This window comes from Salvelinus fontinalis, chromosome 23, assembly GCF_029448725.1.
Source record: "Salvelinus fontinalis isolate EN_2023a chromosome 23, ASM2944872v1, whole genome shotgun sequence".
Lineage (NCBI taxonomy): Eukaryota > Metazoa > Chordata > Actinopteri > Salmoniformes > Salmonidae > Salvelinus > Salvelinus fontinalis.
In genome coordinates, this window is record NC_074687.1 from 4,612,211 (window position 1) to 4,633,843 (window position 21,633).

Consider the following 21,633-nt stretch of genomic DNA (forward strand, 5'->3'; position numbering starts at 1 on the left):
AAACTCATCTCCACATCTCTAGATGGTCTCAGTTCAGTGGCTCTTTTGAGGGGTCTGAGTTCCTTTGGAGTGTTCAAGCTGTACAAAGAAATAAGCGAACCGCACTGAGTTCACAAAAATTGTCAGAAAGTGACCAAGTGTGAAAGCACCCTTAGGTGTTGTGCCAAAAGCTTAGCCACAATTTGTTTAAGCTGAATGTTTTTAACCTTCTCTAAAACAAACACAATACCCCCCCACATACTATTAAACCAATGAGTTCCAAAATAGTTAATGCTTCTAGAGACAACAGTTTCTTTATTGTAATCAACAATAAGTATTCAGATGTGGGTTAATATTCAACATACATCTCATTAGTGCAAACTAAAACAAGCGTTTAACATTTCAGACAGTTTTCACACTTCAAAAGGAGAAATGTGTTCATCTGATGGTTGAAATAAAATAGGGTAGGACAATGTCACATCCACAAATACAGGGTTGGGGAGTAACTGAATACATGTAATCTGATAACCGCCCCAAAAATACTAATCAGTTACATTAACAGCAAAATTGTCATAGGATCACAGAAAATTTAGAAAAACTAGATTACTTCTTGGATTACTTTCACATTATCTAACACCTCTTAAATGGAATGGAATCCAAAAGTAATCAGAATACGTTACGGAGTTTGGGCAATCCAAAAGTTATAACTCTGATTAGAATTTGACGGGTAACTAGTAACTGTAAAGGATTACATTCAAAAAGTAACCTACCCAACCCCAATTTGGAATAACCATCAGAGCCGTGACAAATTACTTTTAAAGACAGATCATGATCAAAATATGAAAACTCTAAATACGAATAACTAAATCAATATCAATTGTTAGGGAAACAAAACATTGAACATTAGTGTCAGCTATAAACAAATAAAATGTGTATATATATTTTGGGGTGTGTATGCCCCCACATATCAATATGGCATTAAGAGTTCATTGAGATTCCATAATCAAACCATACATAGGTAGCAGTAAAGAACACTCAACATGGCTTCTGGTCCAGACCAATGGACATGTGTAGTGATTGCACAACAATACTGTCAGACTCAACACCTAAACATTGTTTAAACTCTTTTCAGAAAGAAGCAGCAACCATAACAAATGGTGGCAATGCAGGATGATTACAACTGAAGCAAAGCAATATTGACTAACTTGACTGTCTTTCAGCTGCAAATGCACACACACACACACACACACACACACACACACACACACACACACACACACACACACACACACACACACACACACACACACACACACACACACACACACACACACACACACACACACACACACACACACACACACACACACACACACACACACACACACACACACACACACACACACCACTTTGGTTACTCAATGCCCTTCACTTCTGACTTGGGATCCATTTTCTTACTGCTCCAGTGTTGGCATCAACCAAGAGCTAAACCAACTGGACCCAGAACAGCTTTAAAGCAGAGTAACCAGAACACATACAGAGGGACACTCAAACCAGATGGAACGAGGGTGGGGGTCACAGATCTCTGCGGAGCAACAAGGAGCGCTGAGGGTTGTATGTGTGTGTGTGTGTGTGTGTGTGTGTAAAGGCCTGGAGGTATAAGGAGGTGCTGGTCAGAAAATCTGCTGCTCAAACAGAATCTTCTCAAAGCCTTGCGGCGCCGTATGGTAGAAGTCACTGAACTGGCAGTCTAAGATGGCGCTGTCATCCACTGGGACAGAAGAGAAAGATCAAATCAACATGGGTTCAAGTCAGGGTTTCATGAGGATACTTTAGCAGGTATAACTCACTGACTGGATCTCAATTTAGCACTTCATCGTTAGTAACCACAGGGGAAATCCTGTTTGCAAGCAACAACAAATAAACAGTAGTATTAAATTACCTAACATCGTATGCTACAAAAAGGCTGTCAGTTTCAGCTTTGTACTTACTGCCCTCTTGTGGCAGAAAAATAGAACTACCATAAATCATTTTGGGGCAGATTTACTAGGCGTTTGAGCCTGTTTTTTTCCCACAGGGAATTAACAAAATGGAGAGCAAGTGTTAATATATATTATGTTAATACAAGTAAAGAGAAATAATAAAATATGAATACAACTTTGATATTGGTGGTTTTCCCTCCTGAGAAAGTAAGAATCAAATCAACATGTCACATGCGCTGAATACAAGTGTAGACTTGACGGTGAAATGCTTACTTACAAGCCCTTAACCAACAGTGCAGATCAGGAAGAGTTAAGAAAATATTTACCAAGTAGACTGAAGTAAAAAGTATTAATAAAAAGTAACACAATAAGAATAACGAGGCTACAGGTTAGTTGAGGTAATGTGTACATGTAGGTAGGGGTGAAGTGACCATGTACAGATAATAAACAGCGAGTAGCAGCAGTGTACATGTAGGTAGGGGTGAAGTGACCATGTACAGATAATAAACAGCGAGTAGCAGCAGTGTACAAAAGAGATGGGGAGGGTCAATGTAAATTGTCCAGTGGCGATTTGATTAATTGTTCAGCAGTCTTATGACTTGGGGGTAGAAGCTGTTGAGGAGCCTTTTGGACTTGGCACTCCAGTACCACTTGCTGTGCGGTAGCAGAGAAAACAATCTATAACTTGGGTGACTGAAGTCTCTGACAATTTATGGGCTTCCTCTGACACTGTCTATTATATAGGTCCTGGATGGCAGGACGGTTGGCCCCAGTGATGTACTTGGCCGTTCACACTACCCTCTGTAGCGCCTTACGGTCAGATGCCGAGCAGTTGCCATACCAGGCGGTGATGCAACCGGTCAGGACGCTCTCGATGGTGCAGCTGTAGAACCTTTTAAGGATCTGGAGACCCATGCCAAATCTTTTCAGTCTCCTGGGGGGGAAAAGGTTTTGTCGTGCCCTCTTCACGACTGTCTTGGTATGTTTGGACCATGAATGTCCCTGTGCATGCAGCTGTGTACACACACACACACACACACACTCACCATAAACCACCGGGAATACGGTGCCTCTGATCCCTGAAGCTGGACAGTGCATATTCTTCCCATTCAGATAGAGATTCAGCTCCACGTGGTCGTATGTGATGCCCTGAGACGAAAAAGAACTGATTAGATTCCCTGTACACCTTCTGACTGAATTTCCCCTTAGCCTGTGCAGAGGAAGAGGTAAATCGAAAGATTTCACTCTTGCCAAAATAAGCCCAATGTGTTTCTATAGGTTTATTTTGGACCTAAGCTTGTCGCCTGCCTTCCTGACTTTGGGACGGCGACTCCCACTGGGCAGAGACATGAGCATCTCTTCATTATGTACAGGTCCAAGAGGCTTCTAAACAGCTTCTATTCGCAAGCAATAAGACTCCTAATCAAATGGCTACCCAGACTATTTACATTGTCCCCCCTCTCCTCCTCTTTTACACCGCTGCTACTCTGTTATCATCTATGCATAGTCACTTTAATAACTCTACCAACATGTACATATTACCTCAACTATCTGGTGCCCCCGCACATTGACTCTGTACTGGTGCCTCCTGTATATAGTCTCCCTATTGTTATTTTACTACTGCTCTTTAATTCCTTGTTACTTTTGTTATTCTCAGCCGTATTTTTTTTAACTGCATTGTTGGGGCTCGTAAGTAGGCATTTACTGTTCTATTCAACACATGTGACTAATACAATGTAATTTGATCTCAGGCCTAGCCCAATCCAATCTACCTTTATAGAGGTGGGACTTCCTCCAAAACACCTTAAGTAGCCATAATCAGTGTGACAACCTAATGGACTGGAACAGAGATACTAATTAATATATAACCGAGATGGTCTCATCTCCGACCTAACAATGGGAGTCGTTGATCTCATTATTGGCCTGCTTATCACTGTTTCCTACGTGGACAGATTGACAGGAGTGGACCCACCCACTTCACCTCTTCCGCTCTGACTGCAAGCATGACTGTGTAGTGTTTGGAGAACGTGTTTATTGTGTAGTTTAAAGCTAAAGACTAATGGTTTTTTATTTGTATAACCTGGATGCGTTACTGAGCAAGTAAGTTTGTCGCATTCCTTTTTGCCCAGGCATTTGGTGTTGGACTGCCTTTTGTTTATCAGAAGATAATAATATTGCTGTGTCAATTATGCCATGTGCTTTCCTTGCTTTATTTGAGATGTTATAGAGCATGTTCATTAACGCTTTAATAAAGACCTTGAGTATATGTATAAAACCAGCTTAGTTGCGCTCCACCAGACCAGTCCACTCACCACAATGTCCCCCTCCTGTGGAAGGCTATTGGCAGGGAGGCAGTTCTTCTCCTCGTTGTTGTGATACATCGAGCCATCATGCCTCAGGACAAGGCTGTTGATGTCCTGCCCCATGGGGACCTGGTTCAGGTTCACCTTCTGAGTTGCCACACCTATCCCCCATATACCTGCACACAGATGTCAGAACCTTTAAAAACAAGCTTGCCAACACAAACCGTACAGTGCTGGTCTTCAAACCATTTTACTTGAAGTTCAGAGGCGGAACTATATTGGCATATGGTCATTTTAACTACGAGGAGAGCATTCCTTCTAGTCAATGTTTTGGCTAGCTTTGACTGGCTTTTTTTGCTTTCCAGTATCGCTTCCAGCAACTATGGTTGGTGTGTAACCAGGCTGATGCAGTTCCGGACAGTATGTATGTAGACTTCTACCCACACGTACCCCCAGTAGAGGGTGTGTACTGTAAATCATATAACCACTGGAGTGGACCGAGGGGAATCTCCTCTGCCTGTAGCCCTGATTCCGCCAGATGGCGCTATTATCCTTACGTCGTTTGTCATCGACGTCCTGCATTAAACTGCCGAGCTGGTAATACACTCGTGTTCCCTGCGACCTTTTCGTACATAAAACATCATCCATTCAGGCTGCAAAGGCGTCATTTTCCTCCTTAACCTGATTTAATGGTCTAAAAATGGTTAATATGCATACTGTCTTAACAAAACACAATATTCCAATGCAGCCAATCAGGTTGAAGCAGTTTGTTTACCCCAGGATGAATGCGTTGCGCAGCAAGTAGCATTAGCTACTCTAGCATTGTGGTGAAAAAATGTGTTTTGTTAAAACGGTATGCATAATTTCCCAGCTTTAAGCCGGCGGGCCATTACATTAAACTACTTCTCCAGCCTGAATGGAGGATGTTTTATGTACGAACCGGTCGCCGGGGGACAAGTGTATTACCAGCCGTGCAGTTTAATAAAATATTATCTATTATATCAACAAGATGGTCTAGTGAACACTAACAATATAAATACATCTCCTCAAAGGCAGGCGAGAAGCAACACCAGGTGGGACCATTATAGCCAATGAGAGGGCAGATAAGTGTGAACAGCACAACGTTGCCGAAATGCCACGTGTGTCCACTTATCAGTACCTTCATAACAACCTAACCATTACATAACTTATATTTGATCAAATAAGCCTCAGGTGCCAAATTAGAAATTAAATTTGTTGACCAAGATCGATACTCATTGACCTCCATACAAAAAAATCCTCACTTTGTGGACAGTTTTTGGGCAGGGTAAACCCTTTCGCGTCGCCTCTTCCTTTCTGGTTTAATACAAATGACAAACGACGTAAGGATAATAGAGCCATCTAGCGGAAGCAGGGTTTTGACTATGTGGTATAAAGCTATGACAGGAAGTGACTTAGGTTCAGGCTAAGAGAATTAGGTTACAGTTTGGAATAGGGTTAGCTAAAATCTGAGAGAGACTTCCGGGAATGCTTGCGAAACACACCTGTATGAAAGACTATGGAGAATACATATGAGTTTATCATAGGAGAGCTGTAGCGCCACCCACCAGTGATGTGAAGTAGATGCACGCTGGGCGATCTCTGAGAAATAATTAACTGAACAAAAATATTTAAAAAACTCAACATCCAACAACTTTACTGAGTTACAGTTCATATAAGGAAATCAGTCAATTGAAATAAATTAACTAGGCCCTAATCTATGAATTTCACACAACTGGGCAGGGGCGCAGCCATGGGTGGGCATAGGCCCACCCACTGGGGAGTCAGGACCAGCCAATCAATCAGAATACGTTTTTCCCCACAAAAAGGCTTTATTAAAGACAGAAATACTCCTCAGTTTCATCGGCTTTCTGTGTGGCTGGTCTCAGACAATCCCACAGGTAAAGAAGCAGGATGTGGAGGTCCTGGGCTGGCGTCATTACACATGGTCTGCGTTTGTGAGGCCGGTTGGACGTACTGACAAATTCTCTCAAACGACATTGGAAAACACGAGATTGTAGAGAATTTCACATTCAATTATCTGGCAACAGTTCTGGTGGACATTCCTGCAGCCAGCATGTCAATTGCACACTCCCTCAAAACTGTTGTGTGGCATTAACTGCACATTTTAGAGTGGCCTTTTATTGTCCCCAGCACGAGGTGCACCTGTGTAATGATCATGCTGTTTAATCAGCTTCTTCATATGCCACACCTGTCAGCTGGATGGATTATCTTGCCAAAGGAGAAATACCAACAGGGATGTAAAAAAAAAATTGTACACAAAATTCTATAGAAATAAGCTTGTGTAGATGGAAAACTTTTGGGATCTTTTATTTCAGCTCATGAAACATGGGACCAAAACTTTACATGTTGTGTTTGTATTTTTGTTCAGTGTAGAGAAAGTACACAAGCCAAATGATAAATTCCAGCAATCTTTAGTTAGCATTCTTTGTTTTAGCCAAGATCAGTGTGCGTCCTTCAGAAATGTGAGTTCATATTTCTTACGCTTCATGTGTTGTGGATGCACTCCTCATTTTTATGCTAATTTGTGTTTTTACTGCAAGCTAGCAACTGTACGCTTGCGTCTTCTCATTTCAGACATTTAGCATTTAATTGTATAGTAAAATGTCCACGCCTAGTTATATGCCCTGTGGTTGTATACGGTGCAGATTATGTGGGTATGTTGTTAGTTATGAGCCTTGTGGAGATATATATACATACAGTACCAGTGTATGGACACCTACTCATTGAAGGGTTCTTCTTAATTTTTTACTATTTTCTACATTGTACAATAGTGAAGACATCAAAACTATGAAATAACACATGGAATCATGTAGTAAACAAAAAAAAGTGTTAAACAAATCTAAATCTATTTTATATTTGAGATTCTTCAAAGTAACCTCCCTTTACCTTGATGACAGCTTTGCACACTCTTGGCATTCTCTCAACCAGGTTCATGAGGTAGTCACCTGGAATGCATTTCAATTAACTGGTGTGCCTTGTTCAAAGTTAATTTGTGGAATTTCTTTCCTTCTTAATGCGTTTGAGCCAGTTAGTTGTGTTGTGGCAAGGTAGTGGCGGTATACAGAAGATAACCCTCTGTGGTAAAATACCAAGTCCATATTATGGCAAGAACAGCTCAAATAAGCTAAGAGTAACAACAGTCCATCATTACTTTAAGACATGAAGGTCCGTCAAAATGGAACATTTCAAGAACTCTGAAAGTTTCTTCAAGTGCAGTCGCAAAAAACCATCAAGCACTATGATGAAACTGGCTGTCATGAGGACAGCCACAGGAAAGGAAGACCCAGAGTTACTTCTGCTGCAGAGGATAAGTTCATTAGAGTTACCAGCCTCAGAAATTGCAGGCTAAATAAATGCTTCAGAATTCAAGTAACAGACTACTCATTATCAACTGTTCAGAGGAGACTACGTGAATCAGGCCTTCATGGTCGAATTGCTGCAAAGAAACCACTACTGGCTTTTCTAGGGAGTTTTTCCCAAGCCACCGTGCTTCTACACCTGCATTGCTTGCTGTTTGGGGTTTTAGGCTGGGTTTCTGCACAGCACTTTGTGACATCAGTTGATGTAAGAAGGGCGTTATAAATACATTTGATTGATACTAAAGGACACCAATAAGAGGAAGAGACGTGCTTGGGCCAAGAAACACGAGTAATGGACATTGGACAGGTGGAAATCTGTCCTTTGGTCTGATGAGTCCAAATTTGAGATTTTGGTTCCAACCGCCATGTCTTTGTGAGAACCAACCGCCGTGTCCTCGTGAGACACAGAGCAGGTGAATGGATGATCTCTGCATGTGTGGTTCCCACCGTGAAGCATGGAGGTGTGGGGGTGCTGGTGACGCTGTCTGATTTATTTAGAATTCAAGGCACACTTAACCAGCATGGCTACCACAGCATTCTGTAGCAGTACACCATCCCATCTGGTTTGAGCTTAGTGGGACTAGCATTTGTTTTTCAACAGGACAATGACCCAACACACCTCCAGGCTGTGTAAGGGCTATTTGACCAAGAAGGAAAGTGATGGAGAGCTGCATCAGATGACCTGTCCTCCACAATCACCCAACCTCTATCCAATTTAGATGGTTTGGGATGAGTTAGACCACAGAGTGAAGGAAAAGCAGGCAACAAGTGCTCATTATATGTGGGAACTCCTTCAAGACTGTTGCTAAAGCATTCCACGTGAAGCTGTTTGAGAGAATGCCAAGAGTGTGCAAAGCTGTCATCAAGGCAAAGGGTGGCTACTTTGAAGAATATTAAACATATTTAGATTTGTTTAATGCTTTTTTGGTTACTACATGATTCCATGTGTTATTTCATAGTTTTGACATCGTCACTATTATTATATAGAAAATAGTAAAATACAGAAAAACCCTTGAGTAGGTGTGTCTAACCTTTTGACTGGTTCGGTGCGTGCATATATATGCAGTTGTGTGAGGATCGTGGTGCTGTGTGGCTGCACCCATCTGATCTTTCATCTGATCTTTCACACAGCCGTGTTGTTAGGCTGTATTGTCCTGTGCAGCACATAACCTATTGCAGCTGTATTCTTTATAGATCATGTAATTGGAGGTTGTATTAAGCTTATACCGGCCATTTACGATTGTATTTAATTTCAGAACCACACACACTCTTGGTTAAAACAATTTAAACCATACCTTAAAGTGCCTTAACACATACTCTGTGCTGTGCCATTCCTGCTTTATGTGAATCAAGGTTATTAAACCACCTCAACTGGAATCCTACCAGTCTGTCATCTGTGCCCTTACAAGCACCTGGGAGAGAACACATTGTGCTCAGAAAACACTAAGAACATACAGTCCAACAGGTCCTCCTACACTTCAAGGCCAAACAGACCAGGGTTTGGAAAGTCAATAAGAAATGAACAATTCTTCCATAGTTGTTCATTAAAAGGCACAACCTAAATTCGAGAAAATGTCTTAAGTAGTTGAACATGCCATTACTCAAACCTCGTGAAAAACGGACACGTTTTAATTTGTCAAAAACAACATCGAAGGAGTGCCTTTGATTTGAAGGCATGCACATGCGCAGTTCAGCGCAAAATGACCGTTAGACCCGATGACTAAAGTCGCCATGACATCTCACACAAGTGTGATCGGGGATTTTTATTGGAGACGCAGTTTAATCCTATCTTCATAGGTCATGGCTAGAGGGGATCCAGCTTTTTTCAAAATAACTTTAAAAGTGTATTTTAGGTAACCCTAACCTAATGATGCTAACCTGCTACGAAAAGTAAAATCTGACGTTAATTTGTCAAAAGATGGATCCATTATAGCCATGACCATCGTCATATTGTAGCCGTAGGCCTGTCTTATCCTAACCTGTTGCGAAAATTCACAAAAGACAAAAGTTGGATTCAGACGTCCATTTTATAGCGAGGGACACATTTCACTTTACATCTGGTAAGTATAGTTTCTAGAGATTATACATATTTTGTTGACAGTACGTTTTTTTTGGTGATGTCGGCTCTATTGTAAAGTTAAGGTTATTTCCCGTCACCAGCCACCAGAATGAATTACAACTCGGGGAGTTATTATATTATACAAACTCCCGATGTTACGTCCCAAAGCTACACTGCCTGATGCGCGCACACCAAAAGATATTCCCCATAGTTCCTTTTTCATTTTATCTCCAACACAAAGACAGACAGGTGGACAGTAACGTTATCATGGACTCATGTTCAATCATTACCTGTGGACTGGATCTTGAACTCAAAGTAACTCTTGTTTTGGTGCAGGGGAGCGTTGGCGAGGCAACCCCCGGTGCCACATATCCTCCGGCCACTCTTCACGATAACCACATCCGTGCCTGTACAAGAACATATCAATATTTGTATTTTATTTACGACGGCGTTGTCAAAAACAGCCAGCTGGACAGTAGCTAGGCTAACCCCATCGGCATTCTCTCGAGGATTTACAGCTTAAAACAACGACCCGTCAGAATAGATTCTCTCACCCATATGATGCGTGTCTAACTGGACGTTAGGCATTTCTTTGAGGGGAATATGCCCGGTTCCCCCATCTCCGCAGCATCCCAGACAACACGTAAACAGTGCAGCCATTCTTGTGCTAAAATATTATCCGGAAATGGTCACGCCGACGAAGTCAATAAGAGCTGAAGGAGCTCATGAGAAAAGCTACCATCAAACAGCGACACCTGGTGGCAGTCATACCACATTGTCATGAGCCATATATGCGCGCCTTTCCAATGCGTCCAATCACATTGCTTATAAAGCAGCGGCTCCTGATGGCATGGAAACAAGGGAAGAAAATCAAGGTCAAAATATTTTTTTTACACGTGACTTAGTAGCTATTGGTTATCAATGTGTCAAGCTTGGGACACATGGCATGATCAAATTTGTGTAGAGTGGGAATTCCATCTCCTATCAAATAACGGGGCAAATGTCTGTAATGAGCACCAATATTGTTGCTGGGTAGGCCTACATGTCGTCAGTTAAAAAAGGAGCCAATTCAGTAGCCTATCACCAAGTCTTTTGAGAGCACTTCCAATAGGCTACTTTGTATCCATGCACTGGGTATCAGTGGGGATGAAAATTACAATGCAAATTTACATGCACTATTGCCTGACGTTCAAACTTCACACATAAGAATCGATTAACGTTACTTCAAGTTCATAATGACGTATACAAATGGTGCGATAGAGGCAGTGATCAAAAGCCGGGTGACTAAGAACCTAGTGGTTGACAATCTTTCACGCTGTAAAAATGTTTTGCATAGCAACAGCCCGCCTCCCCGCTCCAATTTGCAGGGATCCTCTATATTTTTCCTACTGAAAAATAAAACGCATCTTGTTCTTTAAAATAAAAAAATATGTAGTTAAAAAAACGCTGCCATTAATATCACTGAGATGTTTTTACTTTCTGCGCGCCACTGTATCAGGCGCGTACTATAGTGCGCGCTATTTGGAGCTGGAAGGATCGCTAGTGTAGTGCTGTGGCCATGAAAGGGTTAATTTTTTCTCCCGGAAAGGGCGAAGTCTGCACAGCAACAAGCGCCATGATTGCGTTGCACTGTGCGTCTCAGCAGCTGGTAAGTGTTTTTTTTTTTGGTCCAGTTGCATGTTGCTATACGCTTGCAAAAGCTGTCATAACCATCCTCAATACCTTGCCAATAGGACATTCTCGTGTGTGATCTAATTTATAGACTGCAACTTGTTTATACTGAGTGGTAATCGTTGGTGGAAGTTTGTGTTTATGCAGCATAGCTTATATTGCTAAGGATACGTTTCAGCGGGCTATTAACATTAAAGCAGAAGTCAAATCTGAAGTGAGTGGGAACTTAGTCGTTACCATCTCATCTATATATAGACCAGTTGGATGAAACGGCTGTGTCGTGATTGCGTGATATCCCGTCTCATGAAAAAACCCATCTAGTGTGAACACTAGAAAGTAGGTCGTTGAACATAGGAAAAAAATAGGGACCGTTGCGAATGGTTTTTCACTGTAGACAAATAGTCTATGCACCTAGGCATGATGTTCCACTGCGCTTTCTATTTTCATATTTTACGTGGGTACATCGACACCTCTCATTTTCCTTTTTGAGGGTGGCTGAATTTTAACACCAGTCGCTGGAGTGGATAGTCTGTGCGTTTTATCCAAAATGTTGTCATGCGTAATTCTAGTGATGTCCATTTCCACAATCACTACCTGTGAATTATTGCGCTGCTGGGTGATGTAGCTAAACAAACGGGTATGTTTAACTGACGGATAGTGTATTGATCTATTATTTTCGATTTGTTCTCCACTCAATCCTGGCTGTATTTTATTTCAGAACACCATGGAGCTTCTAGAGGAGGACCTGACTTGCCCAATTTGCTGCTGTCTCTTTGAGGACCCCCGAGTTCTGCCGTGCTCACACAGCTTCTGCAAGAAGTGCTTGGAGGGGATTCTGGAGGGGAACAACCGAGGACCTGTTTGGAGACCCCCGTTCAAATGCCCCAGTTGCCGCAAGGAGACTCCTCAAAACGGCATAAACAGCCTCCAGATCAACTACTCGTTACGTGGAATCGTTGAGAAATACAACAAAATCAGAGTGTTACCCAGGATGGCCCTGTGCAAACACCACAGTGGTCAACCGCTTAATATATTCTGTGCCACAGACTTGAAACTTATTTGTGGATTTTGTGCAACAACTGACGACCATAAAGGACATACATTCTGTGCCCTGGAAGACGCGTACGAGCAGGAGAAATCCGCATTTGAGGAGCTGTTCCAGGGAGTGGAGAGCTGGCACAGCACGGATATTCTATCCTGCCTGGAGACGCTGGAAGCCAGTAAGAAAAAGGCGCTCCAGTTAGTTTCCAGGGACGCAGAGAAAGTAACCGACTATTTTGTCAAACTGATCAACGCCCTGGACCACAAAAAGAACGAGATCCTCTCCGATTTCGAGACGCTGAAGTTGGCGGTGATGCAAGCCTACGACCCAGAGATCAATAAATTGAGCGATGCGTTGGAGGAGCAGAAGCGCGCTCTCAGCATCGCCGAGTCCTTCAGGAATGTGACCGACCCCCTTTGCTTTCTCGAGCAGATGCAGGAGTTCAGGGAGAAGTTGCGCGTTGTCCGGGAAACGCCGCTGCCCTCCCGGACAGACATGGACGTCGGTCCCCTGGTCAGGAATTTCGACGTCAAAAACTGGGACTCGATGAAGCTCAAAGATGTGGACAAGCTCTCCGTTCCGCACGAGAGTGGCGTGTATAGCTCAACGACCCCGCATTCCGGTGGCAGAGCGCTGGGGAAAGTCATCGTGTTTTTTGTGTGCCTTTTATGCGTCCTGGTTCTTCTGCAGCCGGACAGCCTGACCGCGGTGTCAGCCCAAATATCCTCGCTCGGCCATGCCTACCTGCCAGTGCTGGCTGGATGGCTGGAACTGGCTCACGGTGCGTGGCAGTGCTGGGGAGAGGTAGTGGATGCCTGCGTTGCCTGGTGGATGCGTTTTTTAACTGTATCCTGAACCTCTAAGACACCTGCCGATTTTCTTGACCGTCTTGTAAACACAACTAGCGAATTTCTTATCCGTTGTAAATTTCTTTAGATTTCCGAGTGTTATTTTTGCTACATGGATCTGAAGCAAGCTATGTCCAAGCTATAAGTAGATTTATAGCAAACACTAGAAAGCTAATCAAGTATTTACAAGCACATATGTATCATGCTTTGTGAATGTATTTATATATATCTATATATCTCCTAAACGTAGAACAATACAACACTAAGTTAAATCAAAACACTATTGCAGTACATTAAATGTTATTTGAGAACTATTTTGCTATTTTGGTGAGTGTTAAGCATCAACTCTGACCAGTAGCACCATCCATCCTTCTCCAAGCCATATGATCATCACACAGGTCATAGTCTGTCACCTCAGGATATGTTTTACTATACATTCCACAGGCTAGATTATGTAGGATAGGCCTAATATTTACATCGCGTTTAAGTGTCTGAGTGTTGATAGATTTTTGCCTTACTTTTAATGACCATCTGTTGAGTTGTCATAATGCCTCTGTCACCAGACTCATTTTTTGCCAAATAAAACATCAATTTGGTCATTTCCGTCATCTTTATTTTTGAGTGACTGAGGGGTTTCACAAATTGTGGAGGCACTATTTTTCGCACGTGTAGGCTACTTTACCGGTCAAGGTCATAAGTGAAGCCTCAATTGGTGCGCCTGCTCATGTGAGATGAAATACCGACATTGTGACTGAAATACCATGCACTCGCACAATGCTCGTTTGATTTTTGCCTTCCCTGTGGATCGGTCATCACTGCGCGATTTAACCTCCACGGGGGCCAAGGTTGAATGTTGCATAACTAGGCCTTTAGAAAAGAGTCGTCTTCGCTTGTCTAAATATAACTATATAGTAACTTAATTTGCATTATTCAAAAACATGTTTTGGCCTTTAGGCCTAGGTTACGTTAAGACCACATTGACGATTGTTTTTTGTGCGTATGCATTGGGCCTATACATTTTTTTTTTGTGCAAAATTAAAAGGCAATGAGCCAAATCTAATTCTGAAATTCCATTTAGAACAACTAATGATACATGTATGGGATTAAATAGATTTAATAAACTGTCCCAGTGAATGTCAATGTGTGCGCAACATTGAATGGCACGGATTGTCATATGGCCATGGTTTGCCTACTGGCCCGTTATGCATGTTTCAAGTAGATGACGGAAGAGCAATTCTTACTTCTAACAGGCTATACTCAATAATTCCATCCCATATGCAACATTGTCTAGAAGTAATAGGCCTATAGCTACAAAAACGAATCTATTTTTTAGTTTGCAGAAAACGTATAGGCCTATACAGAAGCAACTATATAGGCCTACATTGGGCCATCATTTATGAAAATTGGGCAGTGCATCCATTGGACGTGTCCATTGGACATGTGCGGTTTTAATTTTTCTGAAGCAACGAAATCCTGATGGAAATCCCAGGATCAGACCACAACAAAAACCTGATGTAAGCACCGACCAGAATTCAGTACCAACGTCACGGCATGTATAGGCCTAGGCTATATATAGCCCAACTGTTACCAGGCAAATAAGGGATGAAAATGTAAAGTTGGTCTTTCTCTTTACTATAATAACTCAATAATATATATCTAATAGGCTACGACTTCAAATAAATACATATATACTGATATTATGAAATTTGGCAATCGATGCATTTATCTAAATACACCCAAAATATTGGGTGATGGCATGATGACTTGGTGCCAGCATGCATAACGATCTTATATAATGATTATCGTAGGCCTACCGTATTTTTCTAACAATTCCTACTAACTCTTAAAAATCCAACTAAATTCAACATATTGAATAATATTCAGTGGGAATAGCATAAAGGGCTACCCTAATGGCCTATGGTGCGCAATCAACAGAACTGTGGTTCCGAAAGGCCTTCTTGCAATTAAATAAGCCACTGAAGTCATATTTAGACCCCAAAACGTTATCGACCAAATAAATTATATTACAGTACTATTATAATAAACATCAGGCGTTTAAGAATATATTAAAAAAGCTATAGCCTATAATTCCTCTCCGTAAGTCTGACTACTGAATTGTATAATTTCTAAAGTAAAATGATTTGTCTCACATGAAGGAACATGTGAATGCATGGCCAGAATAAAACATTTAACAAATGATTGGTAGTCTATAGCAGAACAGATTAAATCAAATGAGCAACGAGATATTATACAGAATGCCTGACAAACACTTGGATTCCCAAAAATACTAAAAGTTATATTTAAAAGGCGTTTAAGACGTAGCCTAAATAGGCCTTTAACTAAACATTCTTAAGTAATTGCACAACATAAAGCATGGCAAAGTCATTTGGCAGATTATTAAAATACATTTGACTATGTGAACAGGAATGAATAAAACGAAATGGGTGCTCTTCAAAATAGTTTGAAGAGAAAATACCCAAAATACCCGAAATAAAAAGTATACTGTTCTTTCGATAATAACCTTCAGTGACAAAGGTTGGGAAGTAAAATATAAATGCATAGGACTATTTTCGACCAGGGTAAAGCAGTCTACACCCACGGCCTGTATACAATAACGTCCCCTGAAATTCACCATAGGCGATAGTTAAATTACTTCTGCAAACTTATTTAGGCTATCTTCTTATTTCAGCATTTAATAGATTTTTTTCTCTTCATATGTAGCATTTAAAATATAGCATAACTCGTGGGCTGCGTGTGCATACTTTCCGGATGGTAGAGGCCTATTTGCCCGAGACAAAATTGAACTCCTTGCTTTATTTTCTTATAGCAAAAGAAAGTTACAATTAGCCTAAAAATAAGATATGCAAGCATAACCCATGCACTGCTAAAACCATGACTTTCGGCTCATCTTGATAACAGGCGACTGGGTTTAGGGCATGCGTGATAAATTCCTCTATAAAATCTGATGATTAAAATCCTTTGTCTATGTTAGCTGGCACAACCAAATATGTAGACTATCCGCTTTTAAACATATTTGGGACTTTCAAATAGGCTATGCCAAGTTCCCTGAAAGGTGAAATGTCTGCTTAAAATAGACTGATCAAGCATCCAATCTAAATGACAATTGACAGAAAAGTATAGATCAAGTGTTATAGCCTCTCCGCAGATTACATTGGTGAGTGTGATCATGCATGGCCTTGCAGGAACTCGTATTGGCTCATAAAAATATTCCTGACCTTTTTTAGGCCTATATCAAAGTTATGCTAATGATAGACCTATATGCGACCGCTACTCTACGGTAAAGTCTTCCTGTTTGCCCGTGAGCCCCACCCAGATTTTTCAATAGGAAATAGGCCGACCCGGTGACAGTGGCGGTTCGAGACCAGTTCAACTGGGGGGGCCAAGCTGGGGCCAGTTGTACTGTTAAAGGGGCCAGTTGAACTGCTAGAGGGGCCAGTTGTACTGTTAAAGGGGCCAGTTACATTAGACGTTATTGTTGTCATATCGTTTTCTTCACTGCATTGCAGGCATTAGCAGGCAGAAGACCATGTTCATAATCATCAACGTTGCCACTGTCTAATTACGGATGTAAATAAGAACGATAGCAAAAATTAGTTATGTAAAAATTATTTCATACTCCACATTTAGGGGGGTCACAAGGGGGTCCAAAATTGTTGTCACAGGGGCACTGCCCCCCCCCCAGAACCACTAGTGCCTGGTGACCTTACCGCTGTAGAAAGGTGTGAAGCTCGCAGGTAACATTCACGAGTGTTTGGCAAAGTGATGATAGATGCTAGAAATATTAGGCTAATTGTACACAAGATTATAAGTCTTCAGCCTATAGCTTGCTAAAATATATAGGCCAATGGCCAAATTCGATTTAGTTATCTGGTCATTTTCTCTGGCTAAAAAAAGAAAATACAACCACTCCCAAAAATATCAGGATGAGGGTTAAATTACTATACATATTAAAACAGATCTTGACATTATCAGTGTTTGGAATATTTAAAAAAAATCTGAAAAAGCCAATTTACCCTCAATAGGCCCACATATGCTAACCATTCAAATTGAACTGATGCAAATTAGACAAGTGTGGCTCACTTTAGGCCTACACAGGTGATAGGCCTGTGTGATTGGAATCCATCTTGCATAAAATAAAACTCAGATGATTTGTGAACTTAAATCAGCAGTGTAAGGGTATAGGTCTGGTCAAAAACTGGTTGAATCAACATTGAAATGTGGAAACAACCTACCTCCCTCACCCAAAAACGAATTGGATTAGCAAAAAGATTCAAGTTAAGAGCATTTATTTTTTCGCGCCAAATTTTAAAACCTAAATCCAATGACCTGGTTAATTTTGTTGATTTCACATTGCATTCACATTAGTTGACAACTCATTCAAATGTAAATCAAAACTAGACATTGGACTGACATCTGCACCCAGAGGGATGGTAGCCTAGTTGTATGGTAACTTACAAGGACTGAAACATGAGAATAAAATAAAAGGTGCACCCTTTCAAAATGTTTATTAGTAAATGCAGCACATGTGAGTTTACATAAAAAAGTAAAGCATTACGGGCCAACTAAATCATGCAAACAAGTAATTTAATGTGCAAAGATAGTTAAAATGGATATAAAAATGCATGAACATGTTCCAAAGCAATGAATTATAAAATACAACATAGTCCTAGCTGTAAAATGAATTATAAAATACAACATACTCTTAGCTGTAAAATGAATTAGAATGGAAATAAAATTGACAAAAGCAACTTAAACCTCATGTCTGTACCTGTCATAAAGATGACACACTGCGTCCCTCTCGGTGTCTCCCCTCCTCCTGCGCATCGTTCTCCCATGCTGCGCGTGAGGGATGCATGCAGACAGACTCGAGGCGAGCGGTCAGCTTTGCTTCAGCAGCACGAGCAATACTGGAGGCTTCAGCAGTAGTTTTAACTCCAATATTTACGTGCTGCTACAGCAAGGCAGCCAGTGACGAGGCAGGTGGATCCCAAATACACACACGCTCTTCTGGATGGTTCCACAGATGCCCGTCTGTCCAGGCGTTACTGCTGCAGCACAGTATGGCCTGCATCTCTGTGTAACCCACAAACCATTCTGTGCTGCTACAGCACAACCAGCTCCATCTCATTCACACATCCTTGCAGACTCCAGCTCCCTCTCCTGCATACACTCATCCTGACTCGCTCTCTCCCCTCCTTGCTCTCTCTCGCACATCCCCTTTCTCTCACCCACACATCCCTTTTCTCTCTCTCTCTCACATCCCCTTTCTCACACACTCACACATATACACACACACACCCACCCATATATACACACATACACCCTCTCTCAAATATACACACACACACACACACACACACACACACCCTCTCTCATATATACACACACACCCTCTCATATATACACACACACCCTCTCTCATATATACACACACACACACACACACCCTCTCTCATACACACACACACCCTCTCTCATACACACACACCCTCTCTCATACACACACACACACACACACCCACACACCCTCTCTCATATATACACACACACTCTCTCACACACACACACACACACACACACCCTCTCTCATACACCCTCTCTCATATATACACACACACCCTCTCTCATATATACACACACACCCTCTCTCATATATACACACACACACCCCCTCTCTCATATATACACACACACACCCCCTCTCTCATATATACACACACACACCCCCTCTCTCATATATACACACACACACCCCCTCTCTCATATATACACACACACACCCCCTCTCTCATATATACACACACACACCCCCTCTCTCATATATACACACACACACCCCCTCTCTCATATATTCACACACACCCCCTCTCTCATATATACACACACACCCCCTCTCTCATATATACACACACACCCCCTCTCTCATATATACACACACACCCCCTCTCTCATATTTACACACACACACCCTCTCATATATACACACACACACACACCCTCTCATATACACACACACACACACACACACACACACACACACACACACACACCCTCTCTCATATATACACACACACTCCCTCTCTCATATATACACACACACACACCCTCTCTCATATATACACACACACACCCTCTCTCATATATACACACACACCCTCTCTCATATATACACACACACACCCTCTCTCATATATACACACACACACACACACTCTCAAATACACACACACACACACACACACACACACCCTCTCTCATATATACACACACACACACCCTCTCTCATATATACACACCCCCTCTCTCATATATACACACACACACCCCCTCTCTCATACACACACACCCTCTCTCATACACACACACACCCTCTCTCATACACACACACCCTCTCTCATACACACACACACCCTCTCTCATACACACACACACCCTCTCTCATACACACACACACACACCCACACACCCTCTCTCATATATACACACACACACTCTCTCATATATATATACACACACACACTCTCTCATATATATACACACACACACCCTCTCTCATATACACACACCCACTCTCATATATACACACACACACACACACACCCACTCATATATACACACACACACACACACCCACTCTCATATATACACACACACACCCTCTCATATATACACACACACACCCTCTCTCATATATACACACACACACACCCTCTCTCATATACACACACACACACCCTCTCTCATATACACACACACACACCCTCTCTCATACACACACACACCCTCTCTCATATACACACACACACCCTCTCATATATACACACACACACCCTCTCTCATATATACACACACACACCCCCTCTCTCATATATACACACACACACCCTCTCTCATATATACACACACACACCCTCTCTCATATATACACACACACCCTCTCTCATATATACACACACACCCTCTCTCATATATACACACACACACCCTCTCTCATATATACACACACACACCCTCTCTCATATATACACACACACACCCTCTCTCATATACACACACACACACCCTCTCTCATATACAGACACACACACACTCTCTCATATACACACACACACACCCTCTCTCATATACACACACACACACCCTCTCTCATATACACACACACACACCCTCTCTCATATACACACACACACACCCTCTCTCATATATACACACACACACCCTCTCTCATACACACACACACACACCCTCTCTCATACACACACACACACACCCTCTCTCATATATACACACACACACCCTCTCTCATACACACAGACACCCTCTCTCATATATACACACACACACACACACCCTCTCATATATACACACACCTCCCCTTTCACTCACACACGCATTCGGGTCGTCTCTCAGTGGCTGAAGGAAACTCCAAGACTCTCCAACCATCTGAAAACACAGGGAGGATGGGGTAAAATCAGGTAATTAGCTAAATAAAGGAAAAACACTTTTCTTTCCTTCTATAACTTTCACGTGTGTGTGTGTGTGTGTGATTGCTCTATATAGATGTATTTATTATGGCAGATTGAGTCCGGATCAGCTAAATTTAAGGGGAGATGCGGTTTCAATCACTTCCTATAAGGGAAACAACAGGGACAGTTTTACTAAGCTAAACTATGGTGCAAAGTCTATAAACCTGGCCCCAAGACTTGGGTTAGAGTGAAAAGCATTCATCTTCATAGTCTTTTTTGTTCCCAAAATGAACGGGCCAAAATGAAACCTAAGACATGTTAGTACCTTAAAATTACTCAACAAAACAAATCTGATAAATTGCAATATATTTAGAAAATAATGCTAATTTTGAAAGAGCTCAGTTCAAGAATGAATGATCTCAGAATCCAATATTACTCACTCCATCCCCTAAAGTCAGAAGAGGTACTACTATGAGACAACAACCATAGCATGACAAAGGGACATGAATATCAAATCTCAATGTCAATGTTACTTAACACTTGAATATGAATAGCCCCTAACACTGCTAAGTAACATTTAGTCTACTGAAAAGAAAACCGTAGTTGACGGACATTGAAGGATGTTTTATTCACTGTCATCTGGTCAAAAGGGAAGCTATTGAAAGGCAGGTCAGCAACATATACAAACAGGGTTTAAAGTGACAAGCGTTATGGTGTGGTATTAACTTGCATCACAATTATGGTTACCCTAGTTTCCAAATATCACTTGCTTCTGCTGATTTCATCAAGTCCGATAACCACCCCAATACCACTAATGCACAATTCAACAACTGCCCAACATCACCAGATAAAAAGGTAAGT

The 21,633-nt window shown here is 41.7% G+C and overlaps 1 protein-coding gene and 1 pseudogene across 2 annotated transcripts; one reads left to right on the plus strand and one right to left on the minus strand.

Annotated features, from left to right (window-relative positions):
- Positions 1–1,363: 1,363 nt before the first annotated feature.
- LOC129820749 (SPRY domain-containing protein 7-like) lies at positions 1,364–18,853 on the minus strand. Of its 2 annotated transcripts, none has more exons than XM_055877688.1 (5): positions 18,075–18,853; positions 10,015–10,131; positions 4,274–4,440; positions 3,008–3,110; positions 1,364–1,750 (listed from the first exon to the last, which is right to left on the minus strand). In XM_055877688.1, exons 1-5 carry the CDS (start codon positions 18,139–18,141, stop codon positions 1,653–1,655), a joined length of 552 nt encoding a protein of 183 aa, XP_055733663.1. In that variant the 5' UTR covers positions 18,142–18,853; the 3' UTR covers positions 1,364–1,652. The 2 variants fall into 2 exon arrangements, with proteins under 2 accessions (XP_055733663.1, XP_055733662.1); XM_055877687.1 differs by lacking the exon at positions 18,075–18,853 and adding an exon at positions 10,279–10,498.
- On the plus strand, positions 11,268–13,884 carry LOC129820748 (tripartite motif-containing 13-like; annotated as a pseudogene).
- Positions 18,854–21,633: the final 2,780 nt, after the last annotated feature.

Coding starts and splice junctions, on each gene's coding strand:
- LOC129820749 (XM_055877687.1), bottom strand. CDS start 10,384: ATGGCTGCACTGTTTACGTGTTGTCTGGGATGCTGCGGAGATGGGGGA. Junction 3,111..4,273: donor CACAGGAGGGGGACATTGTG/GTGAGTGGACTG, acceptor TTTTCGTCTCAG/GGCATCACATACGACCACGT. Junction 1,751..3,007: donor CGTATTCCCGGTGGTTTATG/GTGAGTGTGTGT, acceptor CTTCTGTCCCAG/TGGATGACAGCGCCATCTTA.